This window comes from Taeniopygia guttata, chromosome Z (assembly GCF_048771995.1).
Source record: "Taeniopygia guttata chromosome Z, bTaeGut7.mat, whole genome shotgun sequence".
Lineage (NCBI taxonomy): Eukaryota > Metazoa > Chordata > Aves > Passeriformes > Estrildidae > Taeniopygia > Taeniopygia guttata.
Window position 1 is genome coordinate 59,281,200 of NC_133063.1, and position 26,606 is coordinate 59,307,805.

At 38.7% G+C, this 26,606-nt stretch overlaps 1 protein-coding gene across 16 annotated transcripts in view; it reads left to right on the forward strand.

The window, feature by feature from the left end:
* Nucleotides 1-26,606, forward strand: part of MAST4 (microtubule associated serine/threonine kinase family member 4) — a 278,548-nt gene that overhangs the window by 157,641 nt on the left and 94,301 nt on the right. For 2 of the 16 annotated variants that reach the window (XM_072922416.1, XM_072922417.1), the window contains exon 1: nt 18,997-19,135. The exons of 13 other annotated variants lie outside the window; for them this stretch is intronic. In XM_072922416.1, coding sequence (XP_072778517.1) covers nt 19,044-19,135 — 92 coding nt within the window. In that variant the 5' untranslated portion in view covers nt 18,997-19,043. Of the gene's footprint in view, nt 1-18,925; nt 19,136-26,606 lie in introns of those variants that run through there. One more of the 16 variants, XM_072922420.1, reaches the window with a different exon arrangement.

Sequence of the window (26,606 nt, forward strand, 5' to 3'; positions counted from 1 at the left end):
CTTTTTCCTTCCTTCTTTTTAGAGCAGGAAGTTGCTAGTCAAGAATCTCATCGGTGTCAGTCATTGAGATTCTGCTCTGTAGGGAGGGTAGTTTTTAAAGCAAGATACTAATAAGTCATCAATGCCTCATGGATTTAAAGAAAAACAAAAACAAACCACTTCTAATTTTGGTCAGAAGTCTTACTTGTTACTGTAAGAATAAGAACTACCACCTTGTTAAATTACATAATAAAGTACATTTGTGCTTTTTTGGTGCAACCTCAAACATAATGTGGCAGAGATGAGGGGTGCTTGGATGTGTTAACCTGCTTCAGTATACTTTAAAGTTAATACCAATTTAATAGGTGAGAGATCTTCTATCAAGGGTTCACATGACACTGAAAAATGGAGCAATAACCTCGACTTGATACATGTTTCTGAAGAAATATGGTAGATTTTTAGATATTCTGTTTTGTTAGGGAAGATATGGTATGAGAATCCCTTATTTGTACAATTTTCAGTATGATTTAACAAATACACTTTTTTTCTCAGTGAAAACACTTTCATTTTTTGTATTTGTTTGATAATTTATCAGCAAAATCATCAGCTGGTATAGAATGCTTAGTGAAATTAGCATTTTTTAATTGGGTCTTTATTTTATACAGCCAGAAAAATCACTTCCCTTTGTAGTGAAGGATGTGCTGTTTTTCAAAATTTCAGTTTTGTGGAATCAAATAGCTGTATATGAATTTTATATTTTGTATGACCTGGTTGATCTGCTGAATGGCCTCTGCAGATGTGTGGATGTGCTGCTGTGCAAACTGTGTGATAGACAAAGCCTTCAGTGTTTTTAGAGGTCAGACCTTGTTTACCCCTCTGGGTGGCAGAGACACCCAACAGTGCTAAGTTTGGGCTTTTCAGATACTTTTTGAAGAAATAGAGTGGAAATTATTGATGTGAAGCCTCATCCCCTGATAGAGCTGGAAAATGTCTAAGTTCATAGGGATTTTTCTTAGGTTCCTTTGTCCTGAAATTTATGTAAGGGTAGCAGAATGGTTACTTTTTCTCTGGAGTGGAAATGTTTAAAGTCTGATTAAATCTGAAATAGAGTGCTGTATTTATCTCTAGCTGCTGGTGTATTGAACATCAAATGTTTCAGTTATTAGTTACTCTTAAGCTTGACCTAGCGTAGTGGAAAGATGAAATGTGTTGGTTTTTAGGCTATATAAATAATTAGCATTTCCATTAATTCGGAATACTCACATATGTGGGAGGAGAAGAATTTTCAGTGACACCGCTTCTGCTTTTATTCGGAAATGCTAACATGTGGGCCTTACCAGAATGAACGGATAGGGTTTTCCTGTGGTATTTCTCTCTCTCTTTCTCTCTCTCTAACATGCTGGCTCATCTCCCTCATGGCCTTTGACTTGCACAGCTGCTCTTTGGGTGGTTGTTTTTTGTTGAAGTTCTGCTTATAGCATTTTTCACATATAGTAGTAGTCTAAAGGGAGCCTCTTGCCAGCTAGATGATGAAGATCTTTTTGAAATAAACAGTAACATCCTGTGAATGGAAATACCTGCCTGCTGGTACAGTGTGAAGCTATCCATTCTATACTTCTGAGAGAGGGTGGGGAATGAAGTGGTATTTCAGAACTCAGGAAGATAAGCACACATTTACCATTATATTTTTATCTTTGGTGTGAGTCACCTGAAAACTTCCAACTGCTGACTGGGGGAAAAGTATATGCAGTTTTATTACTAATAATTATAATCAGCAGATTTGCAAAGAAAGAGAGAAGATGATGTAAATAACTGAGCACAGCTACTGAGATATTTAAGATCCTCATACTTCTAACATAACTTTTATTTTTTTTTCTTTGCTGTGGATAATTTGAAGTGAAGGAGTGGAGTGGGGAAAGTATTTGGAAAAGATCAGGAGGAAACACTAAGTGCTACAAGTTGTAGTGGCTTCTAGCAAAAGTGATAAAGAAAATGGAAATAGTAAATTAAAAAATACATGACAGCATGTGTTTGAACTTGAAGAGTACAGAATGGTGATTGTCAGCAAAAAATCTTTTTATTCAACCTTTTGCTTTATTGATGTCACTGATACTGACACTGATACTGATACTGGTGGGGAAAAAAAATCTCCAAGGCGGTTGATAGAAAGCTCTTAGTTTCTACAAAAAAGAAAATATTTTAGTGAATTTTCCAGAAAGTCTTTACTCAGGAGCATGAGCATTGCATGAGTGTCAGGCACTGTACAGACACAAATGTTACTACCTGGCTAAGACTGGTGAAGAGGTAGACAATTCATTCTGAAGCTTTGGAAAAGAAAGCATCAAGTAAAAAAACTCATGTACTTATTTTTTTTATGGTTAAATTTTTTATAGACTCTTTAATGAGGAAAATATAGTTCACCTGACTGTATCTACAGCTGAGTTGGCAGGAAGGCAAATAAGGATTATTATCTAAACCTTTCAGTAATGTAATCTGCTCTTTTGGGAAGCTGCTGAGGATGCTACTGTAAACACTGCATTTTAGATAGGGTCATGTTGTCAAATGATTACGTATGTGTTACCAAGGGCAGCAATTAGAAGTGTAACTGGCATGGATTAAACCTCATCCTTTGGCATTGAATTGAAAGAAAAACAAATGTCAGTGTCACAGATAGCTTGGCCACTTTTTATTATTTAGTATTAAGTTTTTATATCTGGAAATTGCCAAAAAATGTTGAGACTTGCATTTTCCTTAAATGTAACCTGAATCTATAGCTAACCTGAATGAGTAATTATTACAAAGGGAGAATTAGTCTAAATTCATATATCAAATTGTTGAATACAGTCAGTGTAAAAGTCAGTGTGCTCCTATTCTTCCATTTTCTCTGTCTGCGTCCCCCCTTTTTTCCCTGTGACATTCTGCATCTCAGAATCAGGTAAAAGACAGAAGGCTTAAAATAACTACTTTCTAACAACTATATTGGTCTGTATTATGAAATCATCAATTAAATGGATGGCTTCTGTTGAAAAATGAACAGTAAAGTTTCTAGTTCTAGTGATTTTTTTTATTGTTCTGAAAGGGAGCATGTTTACAGATCTTTTAAGTGTTTTCTGGCTCAGTGGGATGTTCTGTGAACATGTGGAGCATATACACCCATATGAAAGATGTAATGAAGAGTAGGAATTTAATTTGCTGTTTGGTTTTTACCTTACTGAAGGCAGTAGTTTGTTTCTAAACTTACCAATATTCCTATGCTTTGGGAGGAAGGTGGTGTGGACAGTGTTGGTGTGTTCTGCTGCCTGTGAGGGCTGGGCTGGGTCTCTTGGGATGGCCATGGGGCCCCAGGGACTTGCACAGTTAGACTGATGACCAGAGGCCCTGCCCATGCTGTCCTTGACCCTGTTGCCATGATCACGTTCCTGCCCACTTCTCCGTTTGCTTGGCTGCACCAAGCTGAATCTCCACTATGAGTGAGAGCAAGCCTTTCTTGGGAGCGAGGAGGGAGTGGGGGAGCGCTTCTCAGCATGGGGGACACAGAGGCAGTGTGTACTTGGACTGGCACTCTCTGCCTTCGGCAGCACTAGCTGCCCACTCAGACCTGAGCAACAGCCAAGGTGACAGCTGTTACACATGCTGGTTAATTATTAAATCTGGTGTAATCATACAATCTAGGTAGACAGGGAATACTGCAGAAAAAGAAGGACTAGTTAATACTCACTCCCTGATGAGGAGGGACTTGAGCAGACACATGACATGATTCTCTCAAGGTAGCACAAAATCATCATAGAGGACTTAGGTATTAAATTTGGACTCTTCTGGTCTCAGAATAGTTTTACTTCTATGTAATTTTACTATGGAACTGCTTCTTCATGGATTCATAAGGTTTTACAAAAGACATGTGAGGAGTACACATCAGAGGATGCCTCCTTTCCCTCCTTTCCTCAGTGACATAGCTGCCATACCCAGGGATTCACAAGCAGATATTTTTCCTTAAAATTTATTTCCACCTTTGTTTTTTGATACCAGTACAAAGTGCAATGACCATAAGGTTATGCTGAAAGATGAAGCTGTTGATTTGTTACCTGGAAAGGGGAAGTTCATGGGAATGGCTTCTGTGGATGAATTAAAGAATCAATTTTTTTCTCAATTTTTTCTTTAAAATGAGGAAAACTTGCTGTTTCATCTTTCAAGGTAATCTGATTAGTATTCATGAACATTAGCCATGAAGCACGAGTTCCTCAAGATGAAATAAATTAATCTTTGGCTTTCTCCTCCAGAAGTAGTCAGTCTGCTCTGAAGTTATTTTTATGTCCTTGCAGTTCTCTTAACTCTTTTTAGGACTACATATTTAACCTTCTAAAACACTTTCCTCTGCTCTTACCCATATTAAAACTTATGATGGGTCAAAGGGAGAGCTGTTTCCATTGGAACTTGAAAATGGAAAGTGAAAAACAATTTCATTGCATGTATAAGTTTTTCGTGATGTAGAAGTCAGTTTTGAGGATTGGTTAAATAAAAGCAGCCCCTTACTTAGCAGATGTGATCTCTTGCGTGCTCAAGTGTGCTATTCTAGCTTCAGCTTTTGAAATATTTTAGAAAGCTTTCTGAGCTCTCTGGATTCAATGCAGAGGAGAAGATTTTTGCTTGTGAGTCATCAGTCTGGTCCCTTGGAGGATCTTGATTATTAATTTTCATCCAAGAGGGATATAGGGATATGAATTTCTGATTCCCTGTGCATTTTTTTGAGCTGATGATAAAGAAGGTGAGGTTTTAATTGCCCCCCACTGATGCAAAGTCAGGGAGGGTAAAGGTGTATTGTTATGATGATGTTTTGTAAAGCTTCTGGAGTATAAAACTTGGTTTTCTTATATCATAAAGATTAGCCTTTAAGCACAGTTTTTAAAGCTCCCAGGACATACTTAATTTTTCCATTTGGCTTTGTTTTATCCATGTAACTTTTAAAATTTAATTTGTGGCTTGTACTACTTGATATTGTTCTGCAGGAAGATTTAGGTATATATTTTTTAGATCAAGTAAAGCAAGGAACAGAAGCTTCCCTCTAGTTTATAGGAACAGATGACAGAATTCTAGAAAGCTTACCAAAAATAGAGATCTTTGTTTTAGTCCTGTGTTTTTGGGTGGGTGTTTTTTTTTTTGTGGTTTTTTTTTGTTTGTTTGTTTGTTTTGTTTTTGTTTGTTTTTGTTGGGGGAGGGGGTGTGTGTGTTTGGGTTTTGTTTTGTTTTGGGTTTGTTGGTTTTTTTTTAGTTCATATACAAGGTGCATCTTTAGAAAGAAAGGAAGTTCTTAGTGACAGTTATTTTTTCTGGCAGACTGAAAGCTACAGACACGGAGCTCATCTGAATCACTTTAAATGCCAGTTTGTTGATCTCTTCTCCCTCAACTCTCATAAAAATCCTTCCAAAGTACTTATGTGCTAGTTTTATTAAATATTTTGGCCTTTCGGGTTGTATTTTATGTTTACCATTGAATGTTAAATTTTGAATTTAGTATGCTAGGCTTTCTAAGCATTTTGAGGAGGTAACATGAATTTGAAAATGACAATAATTTTGGAGTTGTGCTGTAACAGGGGAATGCTGAATCTGAAGACAGTTTTAATTTTTTATTCAAAATACTGCTTGGAAAAATGTCTTACAAGTTTGAAGGCTATCCAGTCATAGAAATTACCTAAATGGAGATTTTTTGAATTGCTTTACTACTTCCTGAAACAGAGAATTAAAATATTGTGGAAGTGTTTCCCACTGAGATAGTCCCTCATAATAAAGCTTGCTTTTACTTAATATTATGTGCTGCTCAGCTTACTTAATAAAGTATTCTTTGGCTAATCTATGAATGTCTTTGCCATACAGACCTTAAACACAAATGGCCCAGTATAGCCTCATTTTTAAATCAAACCCCAGCATTACTCTGTAGATTTTTTCCCCACATTTTTAATTAAAAAAGCCTCACAGTGTAAGTTGTTAATACTTACAAAAAATATACCATACCTAAATCAGAAATTGTAGGAAAGGAGGGAGGATGACAGGGAGTTCTGTTGGGGCCACACAGAGCCTAGGTGAGTGGAGTACTGCGCACTGTGGTATTAGGAAATCACTGCAGTTCAAGGAGGTGGTTAAAACTTGAACAATTGATCTGCATTCTGCATATGAAAATAACTCTTAAGGTGGGTCTTGAAATGTACTGAAAATGGACAGTCTGCTCTCTTCCTGTGCTGTCATAGTATGGAGTTTCATGTACAGGTAAGTTACCTGCAAGCAGCTATCGTAAGTCGCTATGTGACTCTATGCTTTGCCTGTCAGGCGACATATTTGTTAGAAATGACTGAAACGTGCTGAGCCTCAACTGCTCTTAGCCTGTGTACAATTCAAACTTTAATAGTATGGCTTCAAAATTGACTTAATCTGATTTTATAAGAATGCATTTAGTACATCTTGAATTTAAAGTCCACTTACTGTCCAAAATGTGACTGTAATCTGTTGCCAATCAGCTCTTGCAGATATAGAGAAATTGCTAGGTTAACCTGCCAATTGTCCTCTATTTTCCTTTGAAAATTGTGTCTGATAGGGATGTCAGTGGTTCACTTTCAGCAGAAGTATTTCCTGAGGTAATTCCACTAAAAATCACAAATTCTGCAGTCCTTTTGCAGTACAGTGACAAATTTCAGCTGGTCCTTGTATGAGATGCCAGAGAAAAAATCCTGCAGCTATATTCTTGAGATGGAAATTCTCAGCCTTGCTCAGTGCCAACGCTGCAGCATTATGTTGCATCTGCATAATTTTATCACACCTTGATAAAAATAGATACAGAACAGTAACCAGCGCTGTGTGCATTAGCCTTCCCTACAACACAGAGCTCCAGCAGAGGAAATGCTTTGAGACTCTCAAAGATTTTAAGTGAAGAATGCAGAAGGAGGTGTATATTGGAAACACACTTCTGTCCCTGCAGTGGCCTTTTGTGAGGGTTTCATTATTTTTGTTGTACACAATACAACTTGTTTCCACTGCTGTGCTGGCTGAATTGCTTTGCACTGAAAGTTGGTGATCCCTTAGGGTGCCTTGCTTTGGTAATTGCTTATTCTTGAGTACTGTACAAGTGATAGCTTCACAGCTGCAGAGTTCTGAAAACCTTTTAAAAATGAGTGTTGTAGAAACAAAATGGTAAGTAGGAATTAAAAAGTGTATGACTGAGCCCCCAAGAAGTAGAAATCTTCTCAGTCCTTTTGTTTCTCAGAGATCTTATTTCTACTCTTGCTTGCAACTAACCGTTTCAGAAAGAAAGTACATGTGTACGTTTCCAGAGGCAAAGCCTTGTAGCTGTAAAAAAATTGGAGAACATCACTGAACTGCTGTATTTGAGAATTCACAATTTTTTCCCTGATGCTAGTTATGGCTGGTTTGCTCTTGATCCATGAGATCCGTCAGTGGTTAGCATAGGGAAGGCCAGTGCTCCTTATTGGAAGAGCTGTTCAGCAAATAATCTCATGGCTAGTAAAGGAGTGCAGTTTCCCTGGATGTTATGGGAGAGGGATACCTCATGGCATGGTCTGGGTATGACATGAGATACAGGTGGGCTCTTTTAAACGCGCATAGTGAATGTAGTGAATGTAGTCCTGAGCATCTCTGAGGAAGCGTTTCCACCTGCTGCTGGGACACCACTTTTCTTAGAAAGTATTGGATGTTCCTCCTGGGCTGGAATATAGTGATGGGAAGCAGAAAGTATTGAGGAACCTGGTGTTGGAATGATCCCAACTTGAACATCTCCTTGTAAACCAGCTTTCACACACTAGTGTGTTTGTCAGCTTGTGGTAATCATTTCCTGTGTGATGTGACAATAATGTCAGTATTTGTGTGATTCTGTATATCTTGGATGTATTTTGTCACATCTGGCTTTGATAAGCACGATGATGTGCTGAGCTTGTCCTGGAACAGTCTGATGTTCAAATCCACAGGGCTCTCTGTGGCAAACCACTTGTTAATATTACAGACTGAGAGGGAATGACCCAGACCTGTTAAATTTTTTTGTAGCAATAAGAAAGCTGCTGTCATAGAGCAGAATCACAGCACACCCTCTGTTCATGCCATGAGTGATGGAGGGTGCTTTTTCTGCTCTTCAGAAGGAGACCACCAAGACTTTGGTTGGACTGGAAAAGAGAGGGTGGTTTGCAGTTAGCAGCTTGAGCTTCAGCAGAGCAAAACCAGTGGAAGGTTAGAGCTTTAGGGTTACCTAGCAAACCATTAGTGTGTCTGACAGCCAGAATGTGTACCTTGAAAGAGGAAAGAAGGGTTTGCTCCAGGAGGGGTTCTTGAATGCAAACCCCTCTTGCTTCAAGACAGGTTCTTGGATGGGGGTGACATGATACTGCTTGGCTAGGAAGGCAGTTTTTCAAATTGATAAAAATTTTTTTATCAATTTACTTAAATGGTAACAGAAACAAGCCTAAACTTTCACATAACAAAAACACTGTAGAAGACACGTCTGTGGGACTGTGAAGTGCAGCCAGAACACTGGAAGGAGTTCTTGTCATGTTTTAGAAGCTGTAGACTGGTTGCTGTAGTTTGGTTGGCGAGTACATAGTAACACATGCTGTTGAGTTTGTAAGGCTGTAAATGCTGCGTAACTTCGCCAGCTGATAAAACCTAAAAATATTTCTAAAAATTGGTGTACTACCTGAGAGAAGGGGATGATGGCAAGTGCTGGTGTACATATTTATCAATTGAAGCCAGTATTTCATTATGAGCAGCCTCCTTCACCTTCAGCTTCATGCTGCTGTTTCTTTGCCAAGAAAACATTTAGACTCTCCCCATGCAGTCTGCCACTGGACCTGTGGAATCTGCTCCTCTTGTGAGTATGTTGAAGTGTGCAAGTGTGGATGATGAGGAACAACAGAATACAGAATAGGCTGAGATAATCTATTGTCAACATTAAGCAAGGTTATTACTAAATTTTGCAAAATTGAATTGTTGTATAATTTAAAAAAGATACAAGACCTCTACCAAAAAAAAAAAAAGGAGCAAAATACTGAGATAAGTGAGTATAATGATTTAAAAGAGACAAACTATATATATTTTCATAGTTTAGGCTCATTAAAGTTCATGGTAGGGGTTTTGAGGTAGGTTTGGGGTTTTTTATTGCTGGTATAGGAAGAGTGTATATTTGCAGTGGTAAGTACTTACATAAGTCTCTTTTGTATCAGGATATTAATATTTCCATAAACTTACATACAATTATTATTCCATTATTTATAATGGAATAATAAGGTTGTCTGGTATCAGAGAAATTAGGACACTTAGTGGTTTGAACTGTTATTTGACAACTGAATGGTTTATCACATCGTTTGTACTATGATAGAGTTTTTCAGAATGCTGGAGGCCTAAAACAGCTAATGTGCGTTGTCCTGATCCTCAGCTTCTTGGTTTACATAGTTTGACAATCTTGGTGACAAATCAGGTGCTGACTGTAGCTTCCTGGTTAGAGAGAGCTGATGTGCGCTCTTAGTCCCAACAAAAATAAACCAAAATGTGATTGCCTGTCTTAGGAAGTGGAGGGTGAAATTCTGTGACTCATCATGGTGTTCTCCCTGACTCTTCCTGATGTGCATATCAGAGACATTTAAGACTGTTTCTTGACTCATCTGAATCCCTTTCAACTAATGCATATATGGTCTTTGTTTATAGGGAGGCAGGAATTGTAGAAATCATTCAATCATTCAGTACCTCTGAATCTGCAGAGTGGTCAGCCCAAAGAAGATCTCCCTATTACTGTCTACTTCTCTCTTTCCTTTTTTTTTTTTTTTTTTTTAGTATCTGAACATTTGGTGCAGGTGTTTCTGGAACTATCTTCACTGCGTTCCCAAGAAGTAGAAATATCTTTGCTTTACAGGGGGAGAACTGAAGCACAAACAGATTAAATAACTAGATGACACCAGGTCTTAGACCCTGAGGCACCTTAGCCATGAGGTAATTTTTAGTATTTTGTCCTTAATTTTGAGAAATTTCTGTCATGTTTTCATAAGTATGACTAACTAAAATAATCTTTACTCCTCTTGCAATTCTAGATGCTTGCTTCTAATTTTGTTTCGGTAAAGTTCCCTTCTTTCTATGTAGTTAATTCTACTGCTTCCAGTCATCTGTTTGGCAGCTATATCATCTGCATGTCTGATAGTTAACTGTTTAGTAAACCCCATAGACTTAAGAGTATGTGCTGAGTGTAATTATGGTTGTTCAGAAATTCAGATTTAAAGCAGAGATGTGTGCTGAAGCACACCTATGATTGTTTATTATTTATCCTTTTAAGGAGGAGAGCATTAAGGGTGACCAGTAAAGTGATTGAAGGATATTATAAACTTGCAGTGCTATATGCTCAGGTCATTGAAATACCAAGGGTAGCGTTAATGGACAGTCCACGTAATATTCTTCTAAATATAATGTTTTCCCTTTCAACTTCCTGTGTACCTGAGTTCCAATTTGCCAGCTTGCATTGCATGGGTGCTTCATCTCACACTGTTCTACTGACAGCAGATCCATCACATGGATTAACTGAAGCATGAAGCCAGATGACTGCAGGGAAGACTCGGGAAATTCTTGGGTATATATGTATTGCAAAGCTCTGAATTCTTGGCACCTGGTTTTTATTCACTGTCATTTAAATCATGATTTTAAAGAAAATTGTGTGTTTAAAATAGAGGAAGTAAACACTACTTGCCAGTTCTGGAGAGGAGCCTGGAATGTCCTTGCTCTGACAGAGACCTGTTGCTTGGGTTTTTCATTTAGCAAATTCAGTATGTAAATATTACAATGGATGAAGTTTTCCATCTCACTGAAGTCCGCATTTATACTGAATAAATTCAGTATCACAGGAGTAGATTTGTTTAGACTTTGGTTGACAGACTTGAGAACTTTGCTGTGCTGACCTTCATTAAACCTCCCCTGTAAACCAAAAGGTGTTTTAAGAATGAGGAAAGTTACAACTCATGATGACATCTTTCCCATACCTATCAGGATTAAAAGCTATCAGACAAAACTTGAGTTTTATTTCTTTCCCTAGTTTATTTGACTAAAAATAGATAATCGCTGAAGTCTGCTACTCAGATCTGTGCGTGTGGCACAGGGGTGTCCTAGGGAAGAGTTGGCTCTGTATAAGGGGTAGCATTTCTGTCAGAGGAGTATGTTGTTTGGAATTCTTCAAACCAAAAAGCTGTGGTGGCAGGATAAAATGCTCCACTTAATTGCTTTTTGAAGATTGTGGGTTTTGGACTCTGTTTTCCACAATTAGAAATTTGTAAAAATGAAACAAAACCAGATAAACCTACAAGGGCAGAACAGTATTTTTTTTTTTTTTTTTTTTTGAAACATGTGTGTTTCAAACTCTTTTATGTAGTCTGTTTCCTGTAATAAAGAGAAGTTGTTTATTAATACTTTCATCTTTACAAGGTAAAGAAAGATTGTGTGCTTTAAGTCTGATTTATACAGATTACGTATAAATACAGATGATGTCATTTAAAAATGTCAGAAACAAAATTTTAACTTTCCAGTGGAAAAAACAGAAAAAGCTTCTCCATTAAAGAAAAAAAAGGATTTTCTACAATTTGAATTAATACTTTTTTTTTTTCTCAAAAAATACAGCTTAGTTGACTGCAGCTGTGGTCCGGAATGGATGGCAATAGCTAAGTATGTAACTGTTTTAGAAGAAAGATTGTATCCACATTTTCTTAAGAAGAAGAAGTACTTAGGAATTGCACCTTGACCCTTAGGAATGCCATTTGCCATGACTTAAAAAGATGCTTGGTAAAATAGGTCTGGATGTGTGTGATATCAGGAGAACATCTTAAGTGGGTAGAGTTTGTGGAGTGATCTAAACCTCTAAGGTCTAAACCAATGTAATGAAGTCAGTCTTAAGTGGTGATTGTGTCACACGAGTGCCCAGAACTATAGAAAACTTCAGTATGACTCTTTACATATCTGTTGGATAACATAGTGCCTTCATATCACACAGTGGTACTGCGCCCACAAAAATGGTTAATTAATGAGTAGAAAAGATGCTGTGATCTTCTTGGGATGTTGTTAAGTGCTGGCAAAAAGGTACTTGAAGAATGATCAAAGTAGAATAGAATAATACTAATACTTTTTAATACAGTATACCTCTCCCCACCCCCTGGCATTTGTGGTAATGAAGTCAAAGTTTGGTATCTGGAAAATTACAGCGTTTTTTTAGATGTTTTCTGACTTGCTTACCACGTAAAGCAGCACTTCTGAAATGTAGTAACGTTGCTCTTCTTGCCAAAATAAATGAAAATTCAGTGATAAAAATGGGAGATGGTTCTTCTACACTTTCTCATTAGCTGGTTTGCTAAATAAACTCAGAAGGAGAAGCTAATCTCTAGGCTACAGGAACTAGGCAGTATAGCTGTTAGCATGGTTGGCTCATTCCACTACAGGCAGCAAAATCCTAGATTAAAAATATTGTTGCCTGATGTGAATTCTGATGCCTGATGCAGATGGATAGACAGTATATTTAACTTCCAAATATATTCTGCGTAATTTTAGAACCTTTCAGAAATGGAGGGAGATGCTGGAGCCGTTGCTTTTCCTAAATATGTTTATGTTAGATGAGCTATAATAAACTAGATCAGTGGGAGATTTTTTTTTTAATATTTTGCACATTGCTTCAAAACTAGTTAGAGTAGTAGTGTTTATGTGTATTTATAAACACAGCTAAGAAAACTTGGAAGCTTGGCAGACATATATTGTACACCCACAAAATATTCTTTTGTGACATGATTTCTTTAACTTATTTTTACACTGAACATCCCAGGGAAAATCCTGTGCAGTCACTATACGGCGATAAACATCAACATCAGCCACTAGGGGGAGCAAGAGTTCAATTATTGTAATTAAGTGTGGTGACAATAATTAATTAGTGCATCTTAAGCACTTAATATACCAGTGAGATCTTTTCGTTGGACAACCTTTATAAAATAGGCTGTAGACTTCGTCTACCACTTAGGGTCTATTTATCCATCTTCTAGTGCCTGTTTGAAATGTGATTATTTTTTAGTTAGAAAGGCATATAACATACTGATTTACAGTGATGGAAAATCCCTGTGGATTACAATGGACAAGAGAAAATAATTAAAAGCTGCTTTTTGCCTGCCTCTTACAGATTGAACCCCTAATTCTGTATGTGAGGGGAGGACATGATAGAATTTGCTGTTCTTACCATCTGATTCCTCGTTGAAATCTCTTCCTGCTGTGGAAATGCAAGCTGAATGATGAAGGTTCTCTGATAGACTTGACCAAGTGAAATAAATAAAATTTTTCAAGCTGTACACTATATTTCAGATTATAGGTTTTTTTCTTGAACTCCTCATATCTTTTTAGCAGCCTTTGGGAAATGCCACAAGTAGCTGCATTTGAGCTCCTCAGTGCTCAGTTATCTCCTTGCTCACATGAGAGATTTTGCTGGTTGTAGAATTGAGGGACATTTATTCTTTTATCTATACATCACATTAAAAATCTTATTTAGCTATTTATCTATGATAGCACCTACATTTTTTGCCTAATACCTGCCTTCCAGATTCTGCAATATGTATGTATATTATGACTGGGGGGTGGTTTTGTCCTTTGGTATGACTTGATGGCTAGAAGGCTGTAATGCAAATAAGGCTGCTTTGTCCAACTATAAATTAACCTGTTCCTCTGGTTACTTACCTCTTATGTCTTGTTTTCTAGAAAGGGTATCATATTTTTTTCCAGCTCATTGATACCAGTTTTACTTGTTTAGATGAAAAACATAACCCTTTATGATCTACTAGAAATGTTTAATGTGCAGTTACTTTTTCAAATGTATAGGTGAGTTTTAATGTTTCCCTTATGCATAATTTTTTTCTGTTGTGGTAGTGAACTTATTACAATATTGTTAGAGCTAGGTGGAATATTTTACAAATGTCTTGATACATAGTCAGCTGAGGTGGTTGTTGATCAGACTTGAAATCTCACTTGAAATACTTTTTGGGCAAACTGTCTCATGTCATGCTAAATAAACTACCATACCTGAACTCAGTACTGGTAGCAGCTGATATCCTGTTTGTCCTTCTCAAGGAGCATTATGGCATGACAGCTTTGTTCAGCCATTGTAATAACTTCCAGCTATTTCAAGACGCTTTGAAAATAGCAATAATTGAATGAGCGGCTTCACCAGTTCTTTGGTAGTCATTGGGTAATAATTATCTCACTAAAGAGACTCAACTAAACCAAAACAAACTCCTCTCAAAGGATGTGTTAGCTTAGTTCTAATATATTGTTCTTCTAAGATGTTCATGAAGTGAGAAGCATTTCTTTGTTGCTAAAAGATGTGATTTCATAATCTTCCTAGCCTGTGAAAACAGAGAAGGTGCCCCAAGGTGACCTGTTTTTTTTCCTTGTTCACAAATTTGCTAATCTTTTTCAGTATGAGGCCTATGCTTTTAAGATTTTACTAGTCTTAGTGTTATTAAGGAACTCTTTATTGTCTCTATTGTTGCTAGTGACCTTCATTTAGTGTACATTGTCCTATAAAATTGTTGAGACTTGAGCATTCTGTAATGCCTTTGAACAGTGACTTCTCAAGATTTTTCATGTTGTGAAAAATTCCAGTGTTTATTAGTGTAATTATCCATCAGCATGAAGATGGTAGATTAGATAACTTTTGCATTGGAATATTATGTGCAAAATATTGATTTTGTATTGGTATGGCACTGTGGTTTTAAACATGCACTTTCAACTTCCTAAGTAGTATTTTATGGTAGTACTTAAACAAAGTAATCAGAGTTACACAATTAAAAAGTTACTGGGGAAGAATTTTTACTGCTGTTAATTACTGCAGTAAATGTTGACATTTTGAATTTTTTTTCCTCATGTATTGAATGAGACTTTGCTAAAGATGCTTTTTGTAAGTTTGCTTTTGGAAATGTAATCTTCTTCAAAGCAGGGATCGATTAAGCACCTTTTCTGACTTGAGTGGTATGTTTTTTGACTTCAAGTGAATATAAAAGGGAAAACTTAATGATCCTTATTGCTTGTTTTGTTACATGCTAGCTTATGTAACTCTTAATGATAAATAAAAGTCATCACCCAAGTTCTGCAGTGAAGCATCTCCTAAGACATGAAGTTGCGAGCTGCTTGTTGTTTTGCAAGTGGCTGTATAGAGGATAACTTAAGCAATAAATGCTGTTAAGAACGTGTTTGCAGGTCCTTAACTTTGTTACTTTATTTTTGACAACTGCAGAATTCTGCTTAGTTGGATACTGAAGGAAAGTATGCCAACATTTTGTTGCAGGAAAATTACAGCTAATTGTCAATTATGCATTTATCAGTATGACATAGATCTGTTCCTCGTAATTTGAGGTTTTCATACTTTTAAGACATTATCATATTTATTAGTCCAATTCTACATGACAGAGTTAAGTAAATTCCAGTGGCTTACAGAACATGACAAAATACATCTGTTGATCCTGTGTTTGTAAAGATAAGCAGCATTATCAGTATTGATAGTGAAAGAGGCTTCAGTTTTAGGGACTGCTGCTGAGAAAGAAGTGGTCCTGCTGCCCCTGCCTCTCTGCCTGACCCTTCATTCTGTCTGTATCCCTTGTATTTGGGCTGGTCCTGGAATGTCCTTCTTGAGCTGATTCCACTTACTAAATTGGGAGAGAAGATGTCCTCTTAGGTGTCCTGTGTAATACTAATAAGCTTGCAAAACCTCACTTTCCCTTAAGGTGTTTGCTTTGAAATCAGGCATTTCTGTGTCAGGGAAAGTCACAAACTGCAGGCACCGCTTTGTAAGCTATGTCATTTATTGACAGGCATTGCAAAAATCTTCACCACCATTTACATGTTGGGCTCTTAAAGGATAAGGCATCTGCTTTGCTTTATGAAGCATATAATTTGTCAAAGGTTGTTGTGGGGTGATGCTGGACTTCTTACAGCTCCTCCCTTCATTTTCATACCTTTGTCAAAGTCTCTGTAGTGCCTTAATATGCATATGTCCAGCAAGTACTTCATAAAAATAATTATTAAAGTCTCCTTGCTTTCAAGCCCATGCTACAAACAATATGACTGAATAGCAGGACTATGTGTGCATGTAATGCTGCACAGAAAACCTTGGTGAAGTTGTGTTTGGATCTACAGGTCATGGAATTTGGGAAGCTATAACTTGTGAATAGTCTGCAGAAGATCTAGAGACTGAGTTGCAAGGGATTTGACTATCACTGTTAGAAGTGAACAGTGCTCACCATTGATTGATATGTATCCTGGTTCTGGCCAGCGTTAAATTTTGCAGTAGCCAGAAGGGGGCATGGCTAGGATGTGAAGGTCCACCTCATGCAGCTTTCTGGGGATGGGGGGAAAGGGTCTCTTGGGTTGGTGGAGGGAGTAATCAGGTGTTCTCAGGGGTGTGAGAATTCAGATGTGAATAGTTCTTTTTTTGTACATTCTTTTATTATTGCTGCTGTTACTGTTAGCTTTTAATCTTGTCATTTCCAGTAAATTGTTCTTATCTAAACCTGTGATCTTTATGCTTTGTATCTCTAATTCTTGTCTCCATCCTGCTGCAGGTGCATGGGGGGAAGGGGGAGAGGGAAGTGAGTGTCTATATGGCTTGTAGAGTCTCAGTGAGAGCACTAAGTTGGGCAACACTATTCCTAAAACCATGACATTATGATACCCTCTGTTGCTATATATATGTGGACAGAAAGAGTTGCCTAGAATTTATCCTTTCTTCTATCCTATTTTTTCTTCTTCTTTCTGCTTTTGCAAAATCCAGCTTTTCAGATAGTGAAATCTGTGTAAGGCTTTCGGTATACTCATGTCTGGCTGTACACGGAAGGGTTAAACATTTTTAATGTTTAATTCCATCAGGATTTCTCTACTTGCAAGCACCAATCTTATTTTTTTATAGTGGGTCTTTGACAACATTATGATAGGCTAAGTCTTGCTTAATTTTTAAAGGCTTTAAGGATATGTTTCAGAATTGGAGACTTCGCATCATTTTGATGAAGTAGAGATTTTCAAAAAGAATTAGTGAGTTCAGTTTCAGTCCTGGGCTTGGAACAGAAAAGATTAGTAATTTTTGGCCTTAATGTGAAATAAAGTTTGAATTCCATGTTCCATGGTCACCCCACAAATGATGTTCTTAACTGAATTATAGGACCAGAACTGTTTTGTTACTCTTAACTGCCTCTTAGAGGCAAGGGGAGAACCTGAAGGGCAGTGAGGACACTGAAACTTCTCCTGTGTGATAGGTGGAAGACTTATTTTTTAATCTTTAGCCAGCGCTGTTCACAACATCAGTTATGTATAATTCTCTGGTTTCATGATTATGTACAGTTCTTTCTACAAACACGCAAAAAACTTGTATGTAGCAGAGAAGATAAAGTTATGAACTTCATGGAGAATGAGGTGTTTCTTGGTATTTATGTAGAGATTTGAGATTTTTCTTCTTAGGCAGTTTTAAGGAAAGAGTGTTGCCAGCTCTGCTTGCCCTCATGTGAACCTTTAAACCTTCATGCTCAGTATGCTCAGGCATGCCTTGAAGTGAAAATAAATGGATGAGAGTTTTCCTTTTACTGGCTGCAGTAGATGTGAATACACAGTGCTAATGGAGAGGTATAAAAAAAGCAGTCATGCTAGGAGTGCTCTCCTGTAGAGCAGAAATGGATATCAGCCCAAGTACCAGCTTCTGCACCTATTTCAGCCTTTCTTGTACAAGAAAATCTGTCCTGAGACCTAGATGAGGCTGTTTTCCCTTCTTACATGGAAATGATCTCTTCCAAAATTTATATGCCTTTAAAGAAGTGTTTGATCAATGTTACCCTGATGTTTTCTGTGTCATGACAGTTAATGGTGTTTGCTGGAGATTTTTATTAAAGCCTTCGGTGCTAAGTAGAGTGAGAGCTGTCTAATGAGAACTGTCTCATCCCAAGTGTCATGTGAGCCCTGCCAGCTCTGCTCTGTGACTTTCAAACAGAAAGGCAAGTGGAAATTTTTAACTGCATTAAAAGAAACCCCCTAGTTTTTGAATCCACAGTATCCTTTTCTATTACCTGACCATCATTGTTTTCAACATCTGGAGTTAAGACATTATGGAATGACAAGGTAGTAGAGCAGTAATTTTAGAAACACTTTTATTTGCGTACTGCAGAGATGTGAGGAAAAATACTAGTCTAGACAGAGCTGCAGAGGGAGAGAGGAGAGGGCTGGAGAATGGTGCTGGAGTTAGGTGTGAAAAGACTGAGGACAGCAGTCAGCAGAGGCTAAAATGAGGAGTGAAGGTGGAATGTTGGGTGGTGGGTGTCAAGAAAGCATAAGAGCTGAGTTGGGAGGCAGCTGGTGAGTGGCAGAGAGGGAAGCAAAGGAAAAAAGTTGGAAGGAAGAAGGGGAAGAAATGAGTCAAAGTACCTGACGGATTAGGTCATTGTTTCGAGTGGGAAAGGTACTCAGAGCTTTTCTGTACCTTTCTCTTGCCAGCCTGTGCTTCAGTGTAGCTTTCCCAAAAGAGGTAGCTGGCAGTGGAGGGAGGCGGGTGTCCCGGCTTTCCGCGGCAAACGCCGGATGTCTGGAGTGGCAGGTAGCCGGTGTGACAAACGGCAGTTACGTACCTGTACCATCAGTTCTCCCGGGAGAGGCAGACGGCCCGGTCGTGGCACAGGTACACCATGCACGGCACCGAGTGTCCCTGGCCTTAGCTTACAGCTCGCAGCCCGAGCGGGCGCAGCAGGCGGGCGGCTCCGGCCCGGGGGCTGTGTGAGGGCTGGGCGGGGCTGTGCCGGCTGCGCGCTGACCCGCGGTGGGCGGGCGGAGCGGCGCGGCCGCCAATGGCCGGGCGGGGCGGGGCGGTTCCCGCGGAGCAGCCGCACGGAAAAGTTTCTGGGGTTCGGGTTGCTGCTATCTCCGCTCTCCTTCCGCCCCCTCGGCGGCTGGCTGCCTTCTCGCTCTCTTTCCCAGGGCTCCTGTCCCTTCCGCCTCTTCCTCGTCGTACTATGGCAGTGAGTTATTAAGCTTTCGAACGCAGAGAAATGGATATGTCGGATCCCAGTTTTTGGACGCTCCTTTCCAATTTCACGCTGCCCCACCTGCGGCGGGGCAGCCGGCTCCGCCGGACGCAGAGGTGAGGCAGGCCGCCCCAGGTGCGCGGGAGCGGGCGCGGCCCGGCCCGGCCCGGCGGGAGCGCCCTGGGAAAGCGTCGGGACCGCGGCCTCCCGCTGCTGCTGCTCTGGGGCTGTGGCAGCCGAGAGCCTCTCCTTGCCAGGCCCTCGGTGGTGCTTTTTCTTACCAGACGCTGCATAGTACTCTGCCTCCGTTTTTAAGAGCTTCTGTTTTTTCCAGCCCTTCTACCTTCCACTTTTTTTCCGCCTTAAAGACATTTCCAGCTTGCTCTCAAGTATTCGACCTTTTATTGGAAACAGACAATCTTTTTATGGGCAACTCAAGATAGCCTATTTTGTTTGGTGTTCTTAAAGGGACAGGTTGGCATAAGTACCTTTTTTAAAACAGGGAAGCTTGATATTTCTTATTATAGGAATGGCCTTTTTTGTTTTTGTAGCATTTTCATTACTGTCAGGAGGGGAAAAAAAGGCTTGGAAATAGTAAATGCTGAGTAGAAGTTAAAGGGTTATGCCATGAGTGGGCAAAAGACTTGACAGGTTTTCACGTCATGGTCATTTTTTGTGCCATGCTGGCTCTTTCAGTTAAATATATGTCCTTATCACCAGGATAAGAAAAAAATGTATGCAAGTTTGTAACTAGTACCCTGTATGCCATTTTGAGACATACCAGGTGTGGTGTTAAATTGACAAGCTTCTGACTGTGCAACTACCTGGAGCGTATGTATTATCTTTGGAGAATGTGTGTAAAATGTTTCTTCTGCTGGCTATAAAGGTGGCACAAAGCAAGCATAGCAAATTTGGCTTTTACTAAGCTTTAATTACTTATGGTCTGATTTTTTTGATTTTTTTCAAAAGAAAGAAAGCTGTCTGTTTAATGGCAGAAAGTTTAAAATAGGACAAGCAAGTGGCCTGTTTGACATAAATGAAAAACTATTCCTGCAGTAAATATCTATTCTTTGTGTCTCCTACTTGGGGTAGCTGAAAATACTGGGTTATTTTATCATTATTATCCCTGTCTTGTAAATAATTTTTCACGCTTACACAGCATTAACTGGGAATTGAAACAGGACTTACAGATTTTTCTACTGAGACATGTTGAGGTTTTTTTTTTTCCAAATTGTCTTCACTGTTCTTACTGAAATTTGGTTTGTAACTGTGTGAAGACATACAAATACCTTTTATAAATGTATGGCTATATGGCAGGTTGAGGAGGAGAGAAACTTCCTAGATCTCACAAGAAGCATGAAATAAATATGTAGTTTTGGTTTGTTTGTTTTATATCTTTGGAGGCCTTCTTGCTTTTCAGACATATTCAATGATGTACTGGGTTTGTTGAAATATTTGAAAGACTTTTTAAAGTGGCAGTAAATATTTTGTCAGCATACCACCACACATATTCACACATATATTCAGTGAATAGTGCATGCCATATATGCAGTTACGTTTCATGTATTAGAGATGTTAAATACTTAATGCCCTCTGTAGCCATATTAGTGTGTCACAGCACTGTGAAGTTAAAAAGCCAGCAGTAGAATTTTAAGGCTGCTTACTCTTAATGGGCCCAGATGACCCTCCTTTTTCAGGTTGGTTCTATCTTCTGGGTGGTAGGAAGTCAAAATCTGCTCTGTTACTGTCTCCTGGGAAAGGCTGTCCATATACTTCTTTAGCTCTCTTCTTGAAGGTGGACCTGCCCTCTGCCCCTCTACACTTATAATTCATTTACTAATGTAGGGTATAAAACTTAAGGAACAATAAAACTGTCAGAAGCATAAAACCCAGCATGGACAGCACAGATTCTCCTAACTCTACTGTGGAAATGGATTAATTAAGTACTAGCCAGGTTTATGTGTTCTGTGCTATGTCTCGCCTGCATTATCTTCACAGGCTCAGCCAGCCTGCAGCCGGCTGTAAAAACTGGCTGTAATAGCTGCAGCTGCATGTAAAAACTGGATAGATAGCTGCTTACTTAGCTTAACTCGCCACGAGGTGCCTTCCCTTTCTTTCTAAGAGAGCTGCTGGTAACCACGCACATGTTGTGTAGTTTCTCAGGCATTTCAGATGCCTGAAGAGTAAGTTAAGACGTGAGATTTGAAGGGAGTTTAGTGCCTGTCAGCTGAATCTCCTGCTGGCCTTAAGTGAAAGTTTTGGGTCTACTGATTCAAGAGAGATTTTTTCTTAATAGTTACACTGCCTATGAAACTTGTGTAGGCTGGTGCAGGCCTAGGTGCTTCAAGCAAAATTTCTGAAGAAACGTTTCTTTCTGGTTGTATCTGCAATTGGCTTTGGGACTCCTTGCAAATTTAAGAGCAAAAATTTTATCATTCAGTTGGGCATTTTTGCCTCTCAGTTATGTTCCTTTTGCCACTTCAATTATTTTTGCCTGTGCTGTCAGATTTTTGTGGCATGCTAGACCCTGTTGTTTCTGTGGGCACTACCCTACTTTCTTAACACCTGGGATAATGAGAATTGTCTACTAGTACTATGAATTTTATGTCTTCGTACAGATTTACTTGATGTAATTATATATCTCTCTGAAGTTCTAAGAAGTAAGGAATGAAGAAATAGGCTTCTTCAGGAGTTTTCCAAACAGTTGGCTTAGATGAATTTCAGTTGCAGTAGCTCTTTGGGAAGTGATACCTGAATAAGAAGTATCACAGCCTGACTTTCAAGTGGAGTGAGTTTTCTGGACTGGAGGGTAGAAAAATTATCTTCAATTTTAAATTGGTAGCATTTTTTATTCAAATTCCTGAGACTGTAAGTGCTATGGATTATACCATGTGCTTTTACGGTGAAGAAATATGTGTACCATCATATAGAGGACTAGAGTGAGTGAGAGAGGGTCTCTAAGTGTAGACATCTACTTACGGAAATTGCTGTCTAGATTTACAGATGGGTAAGTGTGTACAGATACACTTTTCACATGGAAAAATCACTGCTTTCTGCTTTGTTTTATGATACGCATTTGGTTCTCTCTGATAGTTGCACTCGTGTCTGATTTTCTCTGCATATCTTTCACAGAACAAACAAGTTCACAAAAAATATCCTTTTTTGTGTGTGTCCTTTTCTCTTGCTTCTTTTATGGTAGTTGCACTGGAACAATGTTAGTGCAATCGTTCTTCCTTTGAGTCAGAGTGGGGTTTTTTCCCCAGAGGCATGAAATTCATGAATGCTTGCCTAGTTGCCTCTGAACCAAAGTAGACTCATAGATGATTTGTGTTGAAACTTCGTTTTATTTGTTTACAGTCACTGAAGTGGTAGTGAGTCTTTCATGACAGCAGTTTAAAATATTCATCAGTCATCAGATATATGTTCTGATAGTTCGTAACCTTTCTGAAACTTGATAAACAGTGGAAAATTATAACTTTTATTGGAAACAGAGAGAACTGAGTAGTCAAACTTCATTGTAGTTATGTTAGTTTTGGGACAGCATGCTGCCTGGAAAAGCAGGTGTTTTGGATGTCTCTAGTTTGACGGTTCAAATAGTTACAATGATGTTAAAATTGTGATGTAGACTCTTGGTGTTGGTTTTTAGGTAGACCCTGGTTTTTAACTTTGTCAACACAGTATACTAACAGTATATTTTAAATGGATTATTTTATTTAATAACAGGTGTTCAAAGTGGTCCTGTTGATAATATAAGAAAACCAATCTTTAATTATGTTGATATCAGCTGAAACTATGTTCTAGTGGAGTTATTTTACTTCTGCATAAGAGTAAACATCGCTTCAAGCTTTGTTTAAAAAGTACTTTATTTTGATGTATATGTATTGTTTTTAATGTATGTTTGGGGGTGTGGTAATTTGAAGAGCTTCGCCATTTCCTGACTTTCAACTCTCTTCGTTCACCTTAGTTCCTACGTGCACGAGAGAGGAGCTATTATTCTAATAGATATTGAGTAAGTTTAGAGAAGATTGTTATCCCAGAACTGGGGGGATTAAGAAGGACATCTGTGCAAGCACTGTCATTCAATATGTTTTTGTTGATGTTAATTCGCTGGACCAGTGATCGCATTGTTTTCTCTACTACCTAGAGAAGTGTTAATGTATCTTGGTAATTGCATTTCCTTTCATTCACAGTAAACACTGCCTGTTGGGGGATAGTTTTACAGTCTCACAGTCAAATCGAATGTGTTGTTTTTATTTTTGGTTTATTTGGTGTAATTGACCAATCTTTTTCTTCAGGCAATTAATGTATATAAAGTTCTGCTTACAGTCTGAATGAGCCAACATTATTTCTTAGCTTCAACCAGACTGATAAGGATTCATTGGCTCATACTGCTATTTTTTACTTCGTTTTCACTCTGATAAAATGTTATTTTATTAGAATTATGTCAAGATCATTAAGAAGTGGCAAAAGGGTCTTATTGTAGAAAGCTTGAGGAAAGTTGGTACATGAACAAAATAAAAAGAAGCTTAGGAAAATGCTGGAGTATGCTGAAAGAAGCTGTTACAGTTTTTTGGGTTTTTTTTCCCCACTGTCATGGTTAATATCTGCTGTGACATGGTAGGAGAAAGTCTTTGTTTTTTTTTTACTCAGAGAATTTAAAGGATAGTAGTTCAGACATCCCTTCATGAGCTGTGGTTGTTTGGACATGCCACATGGTCTAGGCACAGCACACAGAGATTCACTCTGTTGTATTTGGCCTACAGCTGCTACTGATGTTCTGCAGTCATTATAGTTCTTTCTGTATTAGACTTTGGCTCATCCTTCTCAAATGTTTTTTTAAGCATACAGGAGCTCACCCATGCAGTTAATAGTAGTATTCTCTTTTGCTCGCCTCTTGTCAGACAGCTTCAAACTTTTGTCAGTGGTAAGTTGAGTACCAACTTGTGCAGCTTCACATACCGATTGATGGGCTTGCCTCTAGTAGCTCTTTGTCAAAGCTGGAAATGGTCGTCAGAAAAGTGGATTTCAGGGGAGGTTTCTGATTACTTTGGGCAGAGAAGAACCATCTGAAATTCAGCAAAGGCAAATGCAGGGTCCTGCACATGGGGAAGTACAACCCCAGGCACCGGCACAGCCTGGGGCTGACCTGGTGGGGAGAAGCGCTGTGGAGAAGGACCTGGGGGTCCTGGGGGACAACGAGCTGTCCGTGAGCCAGCTGCGTGTCCTGGTGGCCAAGAAGGCCAGTGCTATGCTGGGGGGCATTAGGAGGGGCATTGCCAGCAGGTGGAGGGAGGTGATCCTGCCCCTCTGCTCAGCCCTGGTGAGGCCTCACCTGGAGTGCTGTGTCCAGTTCTGGGCTCCGCAGAACAACAGAGACATGGAACACCTGGAGTGGGTTCAGAGGAGGCTACAAAGATGATGAGGGGTCTGGAACATCTCTGTTATGAGGAAAGGCAGGGGGAACTGGGGCTGTTCAGCCTGGAGAAGAGACAACTGAGAGGAGACATGATTAATATCTAAAGGATAAGTTTCAAGAGGATGGACCAGGCTCTTCTCAGAGGTGCTGAGCAGTAGAACAAGAGGCAATGGACAGATATTGATTCCCAGGACATTCCAATTGAACGTGAGGAAGAACTGCTTTACCCTGCAGGTGACCGTGCTGTGGAACAGATTGCGCAGAGAGGGTATGGAGTCTCCCTCACTGGAGACACTCCAGAACTTCTGGGATACAATCCTATGCCATGTGCTCTGGGATTGCCCTGCTTGAGCAGGGAGGCTAGACCACATGAGCCATTGTAGTCTTCAGGTTCCAATTTTACCCATTCTGTGATTCTTTGAATTTGTTACATGTCACAGTATAGGAATGGCAATGATTTTGTTAGTTGGAGGTGGAGGTGGAATCACTCAGTATTTTGTGCCACTGTGTTTAGAATATGAAGATATTGATAACTAGTTTAGGTTGAACATTTTAAATTAGGTGTATTAAATGGATCATACTGAAAATTATGTGAAACTGATGGTTGCATGCAGTAGCTTTGTGTATATTGTCAGATTATCTATAGGCTGTGATAGTACTTGTCATTAGAAGAGGTTTAGTAGGAATTAGATTTGTTTAGAGGAACACTGGGATGGCACGAGGAGAGATTAAAATCTGAGGAGAATCAGAAAGTTCACGTATCTTTGATTCAGCCTTATTCAACAGGCCATGTTGCTGGTCAGTGATAGCTTCTGGATTTTCTCAAGAGAACCTTATAAAGGATTTTTCATTTTGAACCTTTGCAATTTCTAACTGTGGTCAAAGTGAAATTTTGAAGCTTTGATCTCTATAATTTGACTTTAACCTATGTTTAAGATAAGATATCCAAGAAAAATTTATAAAAGGATACCCACTGTGAATTTCGTTTCCTCCCTCAAAAAAAAGTTGAAAATTATGTCAAATGAGGCACTGCTTACAGCTAAGAAAATGGCTTGGTATGTGTCTATAGACACATAAAAATATCTATTATCAAAGAGTCTGTCTAAGCTGGTTTAAAATTTAATTATTATCATCAAAGTAAATATGGAAAAATCAATACCACATATCTATTTTATTAAGTGATGGGTAGACTTAGGTAGTCCTGTGTAAAGTCAAGGGTGTTGACTGAAGGAATGCCATTCCTGTTGCTGTTTAATTTACTGCAACAAGCAGTGTGAAGTGTTAAGCATTGAAATAATTTAGTTGAATAAAAACGTATATACCCTCAGTTCTCTTAGTATTTGATTGTAGAATTCCAGAGTGTGTTTCAGAATTTAAAAAAAACATCATTTCTCTCAAGGCAGTAACGTGGTGGGTTGTAGAACAAATAGAGTTTATTTTTTTGTCAATAAGGAGCTAAATTAGTCAGTGTTTTTTATGTATCTGACAAAATTGTTATCTTTTGGTTTTGGCAGACATACATAAGTATATAGTTGCCTGCTTTGAGGTAGGAGAGGAAATATCAATATTTTTGTTTATTTTTGATTTCATATATATCAGTATATATGGTGTCCCTGCACATGGCAGGGGGATTGGAACTAGAAAAAGATTTGAACTAGACTAATTCAAACTAGTGTAATGTTTACATTTTAAAATACCATATAATCTGAGTCTTTTTTCCCTTAAGTCATAGGGGAAGGATTCACTTTTCTGATGTAATTCCGGGGATATTGGTTTGGCCTGGAAGCTCACCTTGAGGAAGCTAATAAATTAAAAGTTACTTGGGTGAATGCTGGTACTAACCACCTGTGGTTGTGTTAAGAGGCACTCAAGATTTGCAAAACTGAAGCAGTAGTAGGTAGATTTCTTTATTTTTCCCTGGTTGCTTTCTTGAATGCATTTGGGAGCAGTGCCTTGTCAGTCTTTCCTCTCTGGGCTGCTAGGCCCAATTCCTGTATGGCATTTGTACTAGGCTTATGAGCAGAATCCCACTTCTCACAGGAGATAGATTTGATACGTGAAACAACTTGCAGTGCTTTTATTGTTGAATTTGTTGGCACTTTCTTTTCATGCATGCTTGGAAGAGAGGAGTTTATATGATAATTACTTGTTTAATTAAAGCTATTCCTCAA